This window comes from Candoia aspera, chromosome 2 (assembly GCF_035149785.1).
Source record: "Candoia aspera isolate rCanAsp1 chromosome 2, rCanAsp1.hap2, whole genome shotgun sequence".
Taxonomy (NCBI): Eukaryota; Metazoa; Chordata; class Lepidosauria; order Squamata; family Boidae; genus Candoia; species Candoia aspera.
The window spans coordinates 21,043,438-21,060,656 of record NC_086154.1 but is presented as its reverse complement, the minus strand read 5'-3'; the positions used below and the strand labels follow the sequence as shown (position 1 = coordinate 21,060,656).

General features: G+C 44.0%; 1 protein-coding gene across 3 annotated transcripts in view; it reads left to right on the top strand.

The window, feature by feature from the left end:
* Positions 1–3,671, top strand: part of FAM107A (family with sequence similarity 107 member A) — a 32,269-nt gene extending 28,598 nt beyond the window's left edge. For all 3 annotated transcript variants that reach the window (XM_063291506.1, XM_063291507.1, XM_063291505.1), the window contains exon 4: positions 1,801–3,671. In XM_063291506.1, coding sequence (XP_063147576.1) covers positions 1,801–1,908 — 108 coding nt within the window. In that variant the 3' untranslated portion in view covers positions 1,909–3,671. The remainder of the gene's footprint in view (positions 1–1,800) is intronic.
* Positions 3,672–17,219: the final 13,548 nt, after the last annotated feature.

The following is a 17,219-nucleotide window of genomic DNA, read 5'->3' as shown; positions in this document are numbered from 1 at the left end:
TTTGAGCTTGTTTTGCCCCATCCAGATCCTCACAGCGTACAGGACTTTCATAGCATTTCTGGCTCAGCCCAGAGTGATGATACATAACAGTGTCATGACTATATTGATGACACCCCATCCCAAAGCATTGAATGACCTCCTCTGGTAATTTCAAATAGATGTTAAAATAACAATGCCAGAGAGCACCAAACCCTGAGGCATCCCACACTGGTGTTCCTAAGGTCTTGGGCACTGCCCCCAATGACAACTGACTGAAGCTGCTCACAAGGTAGGAGTGGAACCACTGTACAACACTGCCCCGACTCCCAACCTTGCAGGTAGCCCAGAAGGATAAAATAAAAATATAGCACTCCATTCTTACATTATAAACAGTCTAGCATTTCTCCACAATTGGTTGTTTAGATGTAACCATCTTTCTGCCAAAACTAGCAACCAAACACAAAACTGACAACTTTGAGTGAGGGTTGTGGTCAATATTAATATTAGAACCTGCATTAGAATCTGAAAGGAGAGCGGCAACATAACATTTATCTGATCTGCCATGGAAGATTGTTAAAAGGAAGTAATGAAAAAATAATATCTATTTAAAACAGGCAGTGTAACAGCCCATGACCTACAATTTCAGTCATTTCCATTTGATATGGAGAGTGAGTTTGGGCATAAGGGACTTGTGCAAATCTCTACTTCATTGCATTAGAAGGCAACACATCAAAACAGGCCAAAGGAAAGGCTCTTCGGAGCTTGGGAACTACAAAACTAGAGAGATAATATACCAGAATAAAGTTTCTCTTTTGATTCCTAATTGCCAAATAGCGTGAAATTAAGCTCCTATGTCTTTGAGTTTCCACATACTAAATTCTTTGTCCAATGTTCTCTTTGGCCTTAAACAGGCCTGGCTTCATATTTCAGTTTCTGTTAATCAACAATAGTGGCCATTCTGGGGTTGCATAACACACAAGACCATTCCTGGTTAACAGAACATAAAACACAACCAAACAGCAACTCTATTTTGCACCATGGACAGATGCTGCCATAATGAGGTTCTCTTCCCTTTATCCTTATTTTCATTATTTACAATAATTTGTAACATTTTTAAAACCAAGTATTTAACTTTGTTTTTAACACACTGACTTAGTTAAATACTGATTTATATGCAGGTAAGAGGGTGGGGCATACCTGTGATGAGGAACTATCGATGGGATTGCTGAAAAGGGAAGAAAAAAAAGAAGCAACATATTCCAATGCAACAAACCCAACTAAGGGTTAATTTTGTAGCTCTCTAGAGGAAAAAGGATTAAATGCTAGGAAAGAATTGATTTATAAAAGCACTTCAGAAAGAGATTTAAACATCCACAATTGCATGAGGATTGTTTACTTCTGAATCCTTATTACTGGGCACAATTAGAGACAAATTTTGAACTCTGCCTTCCACTTTCCAGCGGTTGCTGCATCAAGAAAATAGAAGTGACTTTATGGCACTGATTGGACTGAAAATGAAAGCTGATGAGGGATTCTGTGCTACTAATTGCCTGATACAGAGTTGAGAATTCAAATAACCCTTTAGGTTCTAAACTCTGAATAACATAAAATGTGTTTGGTTCAGTGGCTGGATGCAGGTGGAGGCAGATGGCAACACTTAAGGCTAGTTGTCTATATCCTCACTGAGTGACACATCACATTAAATTCCCATAAAAGTTTTGTCTGGTCTGCCATTTCCTGTAACTAATTGAAATTGTTAGGATTAACAGAATGTACAAAAAAATCTACTATTTACTTATTTGTTTCTTCTGTCTTTATCAGTTGGAAACGGAAGACAAGAAGCAAGAAGAGAATGCACCAGAATTTATTAAAGTCAAAGAAAATCTGAGGAGAACATCTGCAGTAACTGGGGCAGAGAAAGTTGTATAGCAAGGCATCAGCTAAGACCATAATAGATTAAGATCTTCTGCTTTGAATACCTACATTCTGACATTTTGGTAAACAGTGGACGTTCAAAGTTATGTCTTTGGGGCTACTTACTATACATTAATGCTTGCTCCAGTAAAAGTTTTGATGGGGCATTTTCACATCTGGGGAAAAAAGAACACCCAAACAATGTGGCTTTTTGTTCACAAGAGTCCTCAGATGCGAAAAAGATAAGGTAATGGAGATCTAGGCTTCCTTTCAAGTACTGGGATAATGCCAATAATGCAGGTGTCCTTTCCCATCACTAACCTTTGGCTAATCCCTTGAGATTCAGCAGGACAGGCGCATGTGTAGAATGGGAGATGCTGTCTGAAGAGAAAGAGATTGCTAAACACTTGGGATTTCAAGTTTTTATATAGCAGAGCATTCCGTTGGTGGTATTGAAATCTTCAGTTTAGCTAAATCAGTGCTTGAGGGAGCAAGTTGGAAAACTAAAAAAGATGGTAAAAGGGGAAGTTATGATCCATAGGGAAAGTACTAGCTAAGGTTTAGAGCACATCTACCTAGGCTGGCATCATAGGTGCTGTATCCAAGCAACAATATCCAGCAGATATATGTGTGTTTCTTTGTTCCTGGGATGTAGCAGCCCTGTGCTGGCTTCAGTCATAAAATGATGTTTAAGATTCTTGTCACAAATCAACATCCATGACAATTATATAGTCAGGTTTACTATGACAAGGATATTGAGTTATTTCCAAATAGTGGGATAGTCCACAAGTCTTCTCCAGAATGAGAAGCAGAAATAAGATAATCTACTTTCTGGAAAGGATCTTTAAGAGCAGCAGAAAAAGTAAAAGAAGGTACAGTCCTCTGAATTATCTGGGTAAAAATAATAGGAGAGCAACACAGAAAACATAGATCTGCAAGTATGTTTCCAAAAAGCAAGTGACAAATCCACAAAAAAGGATTTGAGAGAAACAGCAAAGAATTCGAGGGAGAAGGTCACGGAACAATGCCAGATGGAAGATCTTCTGACTTTTGGACAAATATAACACATTAAAGTAAGATAATTTTTTTAAAAAAATCTAATGAAATGGAAGATTATTTGTAGATTATAGCCAGATGAGGTCTACTCCTTCCTGGTGTCCTTTCCTGTTTCTAAAATCCTGTGAACAATATGCTTACTATACAGCTGCTTATTATAGTACTGGCTGCTTGAAATGATTTTAAAATATATGACAACAGCAAGGCAAAAAAGGGGAGTTGCCAACCCCGCTTCAACTCTTATTTCTGGAGGTAGAGTTAGGAGCCGACCACATGTCTGTCCAATGGAGCACCACTCACGCTTGGTTTTCAGAAGGATGGCTGTGTTGGTTTTTTACAGCAAAAACAAGAGACTTCTTTTAAAGGCTTCTTAAAATATCACAAGGTTCTTTGTCTTTCACTTAATCTTGGAGTGCAGATAAACATAACCAAAAGCCACAATAGCTTTTTTTTAGTTTCACAATTTACATATGACAGATTAGGGTCAGCTTTTCTGGTAGGGAGGGCCCTCTGAGGTGCAGATGGCTGTTCCACCAGGGAGGGACAGGCCAAAGTAATACATATTATCATCTAGAACTCATAAATGACTTAATTGTAATGACAGATTTTGGGGTGGGGGGAAGGTTATTAATAAAGAGCAGTTGTATCTTTTGTGAAGTCTATATTCTGTGAATTAAAGCAGGCAACAACCAAATAAACTAATTTTACTTTTTAAAAGTAATAATAAAGTTGATGGTTTTATGATCTTTTAAAGCTACACCTTCAGAGGTATCAAGAAGCCATTTTTCTTTTCATGAACCTCGGGCCTTCCATGCTGCTTCTGAGATGTATGTAGATGGGTTGGGACTGCAACATCATGCCAAGAAATCTGGGAACCCAATCAGTAGGGTGTCAAAATTGGAATGGTTACATTGGAGCGCCATTTGTCAGATGGGACTATTGGGAAATGAGAGCCAGAGAGGAGAAGACAAGAACATAATGAGAAGAAGAAATCCCTGTATTTCCAAGTTGGCACAGCAGAGCTTCAAGGCAATACAGAGGCACTTCGTGCAAGATGGGCAGTGATGAAATTTGAAATAGAAATAAATAAAAGGCTTGAACTTGGCTAAAGCCTCATAGGCAGAGTTAGACAAGGACCTTGCTTGGATACAATGAAGCTGTATAACACAGCATATGGCCCTGTGTCAGAATGATGATGTGGATTCCTTCTTCTGCTCTAAGGCATTTCAGACCTAGTGCCTCATGGCCTTGAAGCTGAGTGGTTGCTTACTGTTTATTAAACCATCATCTGTGCCCTGAGAATTGCTGCCTTTAGATTTGCCTCTCCTACCTGTCTTGAAGCTGTTTTCTGGATGCATGTGATGGCCTTTACATTGAGTGAATGGGTTCATACATGATTTGCTTATAGAGTACATGATTTATTGACTAAGCCACAATTGGCTCGGTTATTCACTCAGCGAATACTCTGCCAAACATAATGGACAAATTTCTATCTTGCTAGGGCTGCTGTATCTGGACTACAAAAAATCTGGACTACAAAACCACTAGAAGACTGCAAAGGCTGATATTTTCTGTATCTCTCTGCTGCTGTCTGGTGATCCTTTGGATTTCTGCAAATATGATAGCTCTGCAAATCACACTGAGCCATAATGTGGTCTTTGATTTTAGCTTAGCACAATGTAGAGATGTAGTTAGACAATCCGTCAATCTAGCATAAGCTTGTCTAGACTGAGAGATGTTCTCCAGGGTCTCTGGACCCCTCTGTGCTACCTGCCCATTTCATGGATTGAGCATTGGGATCTTCTATCTCAAAAGCATGTGCTCTATCTAACAGGTATTCTTCTGTCTTGCAACCCTGATCTGCCATGTTCAATACATGCTACACTTTCATCAGAAAATATGTGGTTGCGTTATATCTGGAGGGCATTGGGCTAAGTGGTCCAAAAGAAGCAAAAGGTTGCCTCAGTTCGTATATTGCACCTTGGTTTGTTTAGCCATGATTGGTTGAATAAGCCACAGTTACCAGAACTAACACAGCACTTTCAGCCGTGAAAATGACTCCCATGTCTTAGTGGTTGGGTTCATACAGCACATGATGTCAAAATGAAACAAGCCACGTGTGTATGAACAAAGTCCTAGAGTGAAAAAGAGGAATGCTGCAATAGAAATAGCCACATTCTTATAAGGTACATCCATATGTCCTTCCACTAGTTCCTCAAAGATGCCTCACTAAGGATATATCCTCCCGTAGCTGAGGCTACCTACCTTCATCTGATTTAAGGTGAAAATTGTGTTTTCCAGCTTCTCCCAACACAAAGTCTTACTACATGCACAATCAGTTGTGCTTTATCAGAGAGCGCTATGACGACACAGTCAGAGGCTGTCATCTACTCATCTATTGGCTGTTCTCAGAAGCAGTGTGTCTGTCCCTTCCAAGCACTAGATTTTGCTCTCCATGTCCATTTTTATTAGTAATGGTGGCCTGATGTGGCAACTGGCTACAACAACCTGCACTACACCTGATTCAACATGTGTTCAGTATTCTTGAGAAAGATCACCCTTCGTACCAAAAAAAACTTTTAACAAACAATGGGAACTTGGTACAAAAGTTTACACAAAGATTCACTGGAAAAGAGTTGTGTGGTGCTGATCATTGTGTGGTGTGATCAACAGATCACAGTATCTGTTTTTATGCCAACTTCAGCAGTAGGAGAAGTATGGGGATCAACAGCGGGACTACCACAAATACCACTGCTGGCTGCTCCATGCTTTGAGAGCAATGGTGGAAGTTGAAGCTCATGGTGATTCTGCTGTCAGTCCTTATACTGGCTGCTGCTAGCTACTCTTTGTATAACTTGAGGGGCTGCCTTCTCCAGTGCTATTTTCCCATTCTCCATCCACCATTTTCCCTACTGGATTGTCCACACAACTGGACACCACCAACATACTCCTTATGAACTACATGATGATGGACACCAGAAAGATCATTCTTCAACATTGTCCTGGTTTTTTTTAAATTGCTTTTTAATTAACAACAACACAAAAACACAAAAATCATAATATCAAGGTACATACAATATCAGGAAAAAAAACATTAAAAAGTGCTATTACAAACAAGTGAAGAAATACAACAAAGGGGGGGGGGAGCCTTGTATATCATTATAGTTCTGTTGTCCTGCTGATGCAGGGAGCAGCAATGGAGGCTGATCCTCGTGGTAGTGATAACTCTGTTAAGTTTAGTGACCTGACCAGAAAGGAAAAAAAAAAAAAAAGGCAGCTTGGGTCCAAAAACCATTTCCAGTACAAAGGGGAGAAAAAACACAGTGTTTCTTAAGTAACTGGAGGAAAGTATATTAAACTAGCTGGCTGGATGAGCCAGCTTCCATAAAGGCTTATTGGCAGAGCATCCTCTTTCTGTGCAGAAAGTCCTACTTTTAGTCTCTTTGAGGCAAGGCATCTACAATCAAGTCACTTCTCTGACCAAGCCACACCCCTGAATCTTCAGCTAAGTTCACGTTTGCATGCTCAAAGAGGACCTTTATGTCTGTCCACAGAATAGGAGGCTGGGTCAAAATGACCTCCTTGGGCAGATTATTTCAGCCTTTTTCTTTTCAGTTGGGGCCAGGAGCTGGGAGATTATGGTAAACTTCAAAGCAGTTTAACACACATATTTCATTCTCACATAAGCACACCATTAAAGCAACCTGCCACTAAATTTCCATGCTATATTTGAGGGCTTGGGGGGCTATAGAAATTAGGCTAGGGGCTGCATGTAGTTGCCTGCTCCTGCTCTGATGCATGGGCTACATTCACACATTACACTGAGCCATAGTGTGTTTTCCTAGGTTTTGCCTTTGTTGTGTGAACACCACTATGGTTTGTAAATCATGATGTATAGCTTGGAATTATATATAGACCCAGCCACTGAGGCTTAGGCAATATACCATGATCAAAGTAAGCCATGGCATAAAGTGATATCTGAACCAGGCCATAGTCTGACAAGGCATCCAGTGTTTCTAAGTGGTTAAATAGAGGACGAATGCATTTTGTGCAGTGCAAGAGTTAGTAACTACACATCCTTAACTCTGGAGCCGATGCTCTGTACAAGGCTATCCTTTTACCCAATATACAGTAGCTGTTGAAGTACATATTCCAACCTATTGCTGGCTTCCTTATAGGATGTTTATGTTGTTTTTATGTTTTTGCTTCCTTGATTCTATTTTTTATATCTAACAGTGATTATGAATCCGTTTTTGGGAGAACTGCTGTGCATTTCTTATTCATAGCAGAGTCTATGTCTCTTTTTGTCAGTTTGCTTTTTTTATCCGCAAGAGGAAGAATCAAATCTTTACCTCCAGCACTTCACAGTTGGAAGCATGTTAATGATGTTCCATAGTGGCACAGATCTTATTATTAGGACATTTTTCCTGGTGTCCTACTGAAATGGACTTCCCTCTAACTTAAACCCATTATTTCTGGTCTTCTGGAACACTTTTGAGTATTCTGCCCGATATTCTACATGACAGCCGTTCAGCTACTTGAAGAAGGCTATTGTGCCTTTCCACAGACTTCTCTAGGCTAAACATCCCCAATGCCTCTAACTTAGGGTATGTTTTTCCTTCTAGGCTCCCATCATGCAGAGTTGCCACACACCACATGCTGAATGTGTAACTGCTCTGCTTTTGGAGTGCATTTAAATAATGCACTCTGCTAGTCTTTCTTTTCATGTCTACAGTTTTTATTGGACTGTTTCTGCTCAGAGGACATGAACAGTCCTTAATTCTTTTTCATCAGTGTTCTCCTTCACACTGGATTCCCAATGGATCCAGAGACAGTAGGAAATGTAACAGATATTCATACATTCTCCTATTGACCCCCACTACACTTTCCTTTGTCTGTCATTTCCCCAGTGCTGCACTTTTAATTGTGAGCACCCAGAGCTGAGACCTACTTACTTCTTCACTGTAAATAAGACAAGTAAAATGATGGTACTGGGTTTGTACAAGTAAATACAGGTAGTCCTTGCTTAACAACCACAATTGGGACTGGAAATTGGTTGCTGAAGTGGTCATTAAGTGAATCTTACCCAATTTTACAACCTTTTTTGCAGCGGTTGTTAAGTGGATCACCATGGGCATTAAGCAAACCACATGGTCATTAAGCAAATCACGTCATTCCCCATTGATTTTGCTTGCCAGAAGCTGGCTGGGAAGGTCAAAAATGGCAATCATGAGACCACTGGATGCTGCATTGGTCATTAATGCGAATCAGTTGCCAAGTGCCCAAATAGTGATCACGTGACTGTGGGGATGCTACAATGGTTGTAAGTGTGAGGACCGGTCATAAGTCATTTTTTTCAGCACCATTGTAAAACCAAATCATCACTAAACGAATGGTTGTTAAGTGAGGACTACCTGTAATTCTATAGTCAGTCAGGATCACAGCCTCAGGTTTATAGTTTCACCACAAGGAGGTGCTTTTATCCAATCTTTGGACAAACAAAGCTTTCTTTAGCTTATGTAGGGAACATTCTGTAAATTCATCCTCAGTTTTGATCCTAAGAAATAAGTGACTTGGGCCTTTGGCCTATGACAATTAGACACTGATCATCATTCTTGACAACAGTTCTCTGCATTTGGCTTTGAGGGAAACACAGCTGGAAGTTATCTAAATTTTCACATCAATGACAGATGGAGAGCACAATCCTATGCACCAATCTCCCAACCTACTGTCTTTCCTATGTGTTGGAGTAGGGCTTCCATCATCCAAAGCCACCATAATTATGCTAGTTGGCATTAATGGACAACTGGAGAAGGCAGTTATAACTTTCTTGGTATACCAGTCCCAATTGTAGAAAGGGATTTCTGAGATATTTCCTGGGTGGGTGAAAGGGAAAGATTGTGAATCTACCCTACTCCAGAAACTTCCCCAAAGCAGAGTAAACTTAATGGGTAGGGGATTGTTTCTATAAGTGGGCAGAGTTTTGTTGTAAATATTGAGTGTAGTGTAGATTCTTGTTGCTTGACAGTTGATATAAATATAACCTGAAAGCTGAAAGGGCTTTTTCCTGGTTCTGCACTAGATCATTTGACACCTGAGGGAGGTGGTCTTGTCTTTTGCATCACTGGGCTTGTGGATGGTCTGTCCTCCCTTGGCACAAACTTCCCACATTCTACCAGCTCCTGGGCTCAAGCAAGCCATTGAAACAAATACATCTTCATGAAAGAACACAGGAGGCAACCAACAGTGACTATCTACTACTAAGCTTGTTTCTCAGGCTACGTTTACACATAGCACTAAATAATGGTTAGTTGGTTGAACTATGGTTTTCAGAAGAAACCACAATAGCTGAGTTCATACAACAAAATGCAATGGCTGTGTCCATACAACATACTAAGCCAGGTCAGTTTAAGACCTAGTGCTTTATTTGTACATCATGCTATATGGTGACATTGTAATGGTTGCCTATCCTAAAACACACTCAGACTCACAAGCAAGGGCTTGATTCAAATCTGGTTTATTTAAGAATAGTGTGCAAGTACAAAGGAAGCTCTTCAGCAAAGGATCGTTACCTTGTCGTGGTGCTGGAGCTTGAGCACCTCAATGATGCCATGAGCTAAACCGTGAAGGGCCACCCAAGACGGGAAGGTCATGACAGAGAGGTCAGACTAAATGCGATCCCTGGGGAAGGTAATGGCAACCCACCCCAGTATTCTTGCCGTGAAAACTAAATGGATCAGTACAACCAGAGATATGTCGGTATACCATCGGAAGGTGAGACCCCCAGGTCGGAAGATGGTCTAAATGCTACTGGGGAGGAACAGAGGATGAGTTCAACTAGCCCCAGACGTGATGACGCAGCTAGCTCAAAGCCGAAAGGACGGCTAGCGGCCAACGGTGCTGGTGGTGAACGGCGAATCCGATGTTCTAAGGATCAACACACCATTGGAACCTGGAATGTAAGATCTATGAGCCAGGGCAAATTGGATGTGGTTATTGGTGAGATGTCAAGATTAAAGATTTTGGGCGTCAGTGAACTGAAATGGACTAGAATGGGCCACTCCACATCAAATGACCACCAAATCTACTACTGTGGACAAGAGGACCACAGAAGAAATGGAGTAGCCTTCATAATTAATAGTAAAGTGGCTAAAGCAGTACTTGGATACAACCCAAAAAACGACAGAATGATCTCAATTCGAATTCAGGGCAAGCCATCTAACATCACAGTGATCCAAATATATGCCCCAACCACAAATGCTGAAGAAGCTGAAGTAGAGCAGTTCTATGAGGATCTGCAGCACCTACTGGACAACACGCCTAAAAGAGATGTTATTTTCATCACAGGAGACTGGAATGCTAAGGTGGGCAGTCAAATGACACCTCGAATTACAGGTAAGTATGGCCTGGGAGAACAAAATGAAGCAGGACATAGGCTGATAGAATTTTGCCAAGACAATTCACTCTGCATAACAAACACTCTCTTCCAACAACCTAAGAGACGGCTTTATACATGGACTTCACCAGATGGACAACACCGAAATCAGATTGACTACATCCTTTGCAGCCAAAGGTGGCGGACATCTGTACAGTCGGTAAAAACAAGGCCTGGAGCTGACTGTAGCTCCGATCACGAACTTCTTCTTGCACAATTTAGGATCAGACTAAAGAGATTAGGGAAGACCCACAGATCAGCTAGATATGAGCTCACTAATATTCCTAAGGAATATGCAGTGGAGGTGAAGAATAGATTTAAGGGACTGGACTTAGTAGATAGGGTCTCGGAAGAACTCTGGACAGAAGTTGGCAGCATTGTTCAGGAGGCGGCAACAAAATACATCCCAAAGAGAGAGAAAACCAAGAAGGCAAAATGGCTGTCTGCTGAGACACTAGAAGTAGCCCAAGAAAGAAGGAAAGCAAAAGGCAACAGTGATAGGGGGAGATATGCCCAATTAAATGCAAAATTCCAGAGGTCAGCCAGAAGAGATAAGGAATTATTTTTAAACAAGCAATGCGCAGAAGTGGAAGAAGACAATAGAATAGGAAGGACAAGAGACCTCTTCCAGAAAATTAGAAACATTGGAGGTAAATTCCAGGCAAAAATGGGTATGATCAAAAACAAAGATGGCAAGGACCTAACAGAAGAAGAAGAGATCAAGAAAAGGTGGCAAGAATATACAGAAGACCTGTATAGGAAGGATAACAATATCGGGGATAGCTTTGACGGTGTGGTCAGTGAGCTAGAGCCAGACATCCTGAAGAGTGAGATTGAGTGGGCCTTAAGAAGCATTGCTAATAACAAGGCAGCAGGAGACGACGGCATCCCAGCTGAACTGTTCAAAATCTTGCAAGATGATGCTGTCAAGGTAATGCGTGCTATATGCCAGCAAATTTGGAAAACACAAGAATGGCCATCAGATTGGAAAAAATCAACTTATATCCCCATACCAAAAAAGGGAAACACTAAAGAATGTTCAAACTATCGAACAGTGGCACTCATTTCACATGCCAGTAAGGTAATGCTCAAGATCCTTCAAGGTAGACTTCAGCAGTTCATGGAGCAAGAATTGCCAGATGTACAAGCTGGGTTTAGAAAAGGCAGAGGAACTAGAGACCAAATTGCCAATATCCGCTGGATAATGGAAAAAGCCAGGGAGTTTCAGAAAAACATCTATTTCTGTTTTATTGACTATTCTAAAGCCTTTGACTGTGTGGACCATAACAAATTGTGGCAAGTTCTTAGCGGTATGGGGATACCAAGTCATCTTGTATGCCTCCTGAGGAATCTGTATAATGACCAAGTAGCAACAGTAAGAACAGACCACGGAACAACGAACTGGTTTAAGATTGGGAAAGGAGTATGGCAGGGCTGTATACTCTCACCCTACCTATTCAACTTGTATGCAGAACACATCATGCGACAAGATGGGCTTGAGGAATCCAAGGCTGGAGTTAAAATCGCTGGAAGAAACATTAACAATCTCAGATATGCAGATGATACCACTTTGATGGCTGAAAGCGAAGAGGAACTGAGGAGCCTTATGATGAAGGTGAAAGAAGAAAGTGCAAAAGCTGGCTTGCAGCTAAACCTCAAAAAAACCAAGATTATGGCAACCAGCTTGATTGATAACTGGCAAATAGAGGGAGAAAATGTAGAAGCAGTGAAAGACTTTGTATTCCTAGGTGCAAAGATTACTGCAGATGCTGACTGCAGTCAGGAAATCAGAAGACGCTTAATCCTTGGGAGAAGAGCAATGACAAATCTCGATAAAATAGTTAAGAGCAGAGACATCACACTGACAACAAAGGCCCGCATAGTTAATGCAATGGTGTTCCCTGTAGTAACATATGGCTGTGAGAGCTGGACCATAAGGAAGGCTGAGCGAAGGAAGATCGATGCTTTTGAACTGTGGTGTTGGAGGAAAATTCTGAGAGTGCCTTGGACTGCAAGAAGATCAAACCAGTCCATCCTCCAGGAAATAAAGCCAGACTGCTCACTTGAGGGAATGATATTAAAGGCAAAACTGAAATACTTTGGCCACATAATGAGAAGACAGGACACCCTGGAGAAGATGCTGATGCTAGGGAGAGTGGAAGGCAAAAGGAAGAGGGGCCGACCAAGGGCAAGGTGGATGGATGACATTCTAGAGGTGACGGACTCATCCCTGGGGGAGCTGGGGGTGTTGACGACCGACAGGAAGCTCTGGCGTGGGCTAGTCCATGAAGTCACGAAGAGTCAGAAGCGACTAAACGAATAAACAACAAAACAAAGGAAGCTGAGAATGAGCAGAAGCGCACCAAATACAAACTAAAAACCCTCGGTGCGAATGTAAGCCCTTCCCCCATACAACCGTTTCAAGTTCCCCAACCCAGGTGCCCCTAACGAGTTCTGCTAATCAATGGGTAAAAAGACCTTGAACACCAACGATAACCCAAACACATTCCATCCCCAAGAAAACAGATAGACAGCCTGGTACAAGGTCCCCCAGCAGCTCCCTCCCAACCGGAACGCGCGTCAGCACCATGGCATGCGAAACAATACGATGTAGATCAAACACTGCAACAGAGAACCTGACATACCGCCCCCCCAAAAGAAAGCAAAGCAAAGCAAAATTAACAATGGTGAAAGGTACAGTCAAGCCGCAGGCTTGAAAGGATAAACTAGGTGAAAGTGGCGAACTAAATCAGGAGCATTGACGTGTCGAGCAGGCACCCACTCAGGGTGGGGGAAGTGCTTCCAGCGAACTAGGTACTGCAGGGAGTTGCACAGCTTGTGGGAGTTGATGATCTCCTTGATTTCAAAATGTTGCTGGCCATCAGTCATGATTGGCGGAGGTGGGGGAGGTTAGGGACTTGCCAGTGAGCGGAGGAGTGAGCCGGTTTGAGCAAGCTGCAATGGAAAACAGGGTACAAACATCTTAAATTGTGAGGCAACTCTAGTTTGACAGTAACAGGATTGATAAGAGCCACAATGGGGAACGGCCCAATGAATTTAGGGGCAAGCTTCTTTGAAGGCTGAGGGGATTTGATAAACTTTGTGGAGAGGTAAACCAGATCCCCAACCTTAAAGGTGTGTTGGGGAGAACGGCATTTGTCAGCGTGACGTTTGTAGGAAGCCTGGGCATCGTCTAGAGCCTGCCGGATGATCGGCCAGGAGTCAGCCAGCTGCGCAGCCCAATCATAACCTGAGCAAGGGGGGGGGGGTTGAGGTAATTGAGGAATGGGAACAAAGTCCTGTCCGAAACCAACCCAAAAAGGGGTCTGCCCAGTGCTCTGGTGAACGGTGTTGTTGTAAGCAACTTCTGCAAAGGGCAGAAGTTCAACCCAGTTGTCCTGATGGTAGTTGGTGTAGGAGCGAAGAAATTGCTCCAGGGTGGAGTTAAGAATCTCAGTAGATTCGTCCGTCTCCAGATGCGATGCCGTTGACAACGCCTGTTCGGTGCCAATGAGTTTTTAAAAAGCCCGCCAAAATTGGGAGGTAAGCTGTGTCCCACGGTCGGTCACCAAACGGGAGGGGCAGCCGTGGAGACGGTAGATGTGGCATAGAAAGAGGTGAGCCAGCTGCTGAGCAGACAGCAAGGAGGCGCATGGAATAAAATGGGCTTGTTTGGAGAAAAAGTCCTTGACCACCCAAATGACGGTTTTCTTTTGACTGGGTGGGAGGTCAACGATAAAGTCCATAGAGATCTCAGCCCAGGGACGAGATGGGTTAGCAACAGGTTGGAGAAGACCCTGTGGTTTTCCCACCTTTCGTTTGGACATGGCACAGACAGGGCAAGAGGCAACATAGTCTTGACATCCCGCCGTAGCGAGGGCCACCAGAATTGGCGGCGCACCAAATGCAGGGTTTTGACGAACCCGAAATGGCCCGCCAGTTTATCATCATGGGATCGTTGTAATACTGAAGCTCGTAAAGTTTCAGGCACATAAAGGCGGTGGCCGAGCCATGCGAGATCATCCTTAAAGGATACTTTGTCTCGACTAGCCAGCAACCAAGTGTCAGATTTCACTGCTTGTAGAAAGTCTGATTGTAATTGACAAGGGAGCGGCTGCTTGCGGGGCGGGGTTGGGGTGGTGCTCTGGGTAGGTGGAGCACGGGTTTGGCTTCAGGTGAGAGCAGCCAGTCCCAATTGTGGTGAAGAGAGAACAGTACCAATTACTTGAGGGGTGTGGTCAAAGTCTTGCAGCAAGCGGGACAAAGCCTCCGCGAGGAGGTTTTTCTTGCCGGGTATGAACTTCAGTTGGAAGTTAAACCGACTGAAAAATTGAGCCCAGCAAATTTGTTTGGGGCTCAGGCGGCGGGGGGTGCAAAGAGCCTCCAAATTTCTGTGGTCCATCCAAACCTCGAACGGCTAGGCAGCCCCCTCAAGGAGGTGGCGCCAAGTTTCTAAAGCAGCTTTGACAGCAAAAGCCTCCTTTTCCCAAACATGCCACCGGCGCTCAGTCTCAGAAAATTTCCTGGACAGATAAGCACAGGGTTTCAGGATGTCGTCAGAGTCCTTTTGCAGCAATATAGCCCCAATAGAAAAGTCAGAGGCGTCTACTTGGACAACAAAGGGGCGTTCAGGATCAGGGTGCCACAGAATGGGTTCCACAGTAAAGAAAGTCTTTAGTTTCTCAAATGCAGCCTGGCATTCTGGAGTCCAATTCAACACTGCCCCGGGGTGTTTTACCTTACGTGTTTCCCCCAACCCTTTCGTGCGAAGCAGGTCGGTAAGGGGCAAGGCAATTTCAGCAAACCCCTGGATGAACTGGCGATAATAGTTGCTGAACCCCAGAAAACTTTGTAGCTGGTGTCGGGTGCGAGGGCGTTCCCAATTTAAGATGGCCCTAATTTTCTCAGGGTCCATCTCGATCCCCTTGTCAGAGACCCGATAGCCCAAATAGTCTAGTTGGGTTTTGTGAAATTCACATTTGGACAGTTTGGCATACAGCTTGGCTGCCCTCAGTTTTTCTAACACCTGCCTAAGAAGGCATTCATGCTCCTCCTCGGTTTCAGTGTAGATCAATACATTGTCTAAATAGACCAGGACCCCCTTAAATAAGTGATCATGTAACACTTCATTAATCAGTTGCATGAAAACTCCAGGCGCGCCGGCTAAGCCAAACGGGAGGACCTTGTACTGGAAGCAGTTGAATTGCTCCAATGGGCAATTAAAAGCAGTTTTCCACTGGTCTCCAGCCCGGATGCGTATGCGAAAGTAGGCTTCACGGAGGTCGAGTGTAGAGAAAATTCTCCCTTTTGATAGGTGGGCTAACATGTCTTTCATTAGGGGCAAAGGATATTTGTTACATAGGGAGACTAAATTTAACCCCCAATAGTCCATACAGAGTCTGAGGGTGCCGTCTTTCTTTTCCCGGAAGAGCACAGGCGCACCCACTGGGGAATTGGCAGTTTCAATGAATCCACGTGCCAGGTTTCTGTCGATGAACTCATGCAATGCCTCTAGTTCTTTCTTGGTCATTGGGTAAATTTTCGGTTTAGGCAACTGCGTGTTGGGGAGCAACTCGATTGCACAGTCAGTTTTACTACCCATGGGATGGTAGCTGGTCTGCCTCCATTTCCCCAAAAACGTCTGCAAAGTCTCGGTAGCGGTCCGGCAGCCCTTCAAGCTGCGGTAAGTTGGGGCACGGCGCTGCAATTGCAGCCCTGGCTCCCCACCCCCACTTAAGGGTCTCCCCACTGGAGGGGCTTGGTAAAACCCATCGCTAAGGGTTCGGTGCTGCCAGTTTACGTAGGGGTTTCCCCAAGTTAGCCAAGGAATCCCTAGAATTACCATGGGGTCACCCACAGGAGCAATGATGAATTTTAAAGCCTCTTTGTGGCTGCCCATTTGCATTGCTACAGTCCCAGTGAAATGAGTTGCTGGACCCCCTCCCGCTGTTGACCTGTCTAGCTGGGTAAAGATTAAAGACTGCTGGAGAGGGAAACTGGGCAGGTCTAGGGCAGTCACTAGATCCGGGTGGATGAGGCATCTCGAACACCCAGAGTCAACCAGAGCCCAAACTTCTGTGGTTCGGGTGCGGGAGCCCAGCTTCACTTTCACCGCCAGGGTGGGGCAATCAGCACTCACCATAGCGTCCTCATGCTCATCCTCCTCCACCTGCCCCAGGGCGCCGTTCAGGGCAGGTGGCTGGCGTTTCCTGCCGGCTCTTTTGCATCTTCTTCAACCTCTGTGTAGAAATACAGGGCTTCCTCCAGATCAGTGGCACCTTTGGCTGTGGTTGTTTGGCGTGACGGCTGGGGCGATTTAGCCAGGGCTTTCGTTGTCCGCTTTCTGGACTTGAGCTTCGGGCACTCAGTGGCTCGATGGCCTCCTTTTCCACAACGGAGGCACTGCGCTCACGCCTAGCAGCGATCCTTCTCCTCGTCTCCAACTCGGTGGCTCGGTGGGGCAGCTGTTGCTTCGCTCCGGGGTCCCCGCAATAGGGTTGTTGCCTTCTCGGTTCGACGGGTCTGCATGTAGGTGTGCTGAGCATGCTCAGCCTTTCCGGCCAGGCAGATCCACTCGTACAGGGACTCCGGATCATCTCTGCCCAGCACCTACCTGAGGACGTCTCGGTTGAGCCCTTCTTTGAATCTCTCGATGAGTGTTGATTGGGACCAGTCGGGAACCTTGCCCACCAAAGCTTTGAATTCGAGGGCATAATCAGCTACCGGCCTGGGTCCTTGGGTGAGTTCCTTGAGCGCCTCCTTAGCCCTGGCTTTGGCTAGGGGTTCTTCAAAGAACAGCTTCAAGGCGAACATGAAGTCGTAGAACGACCCGAGC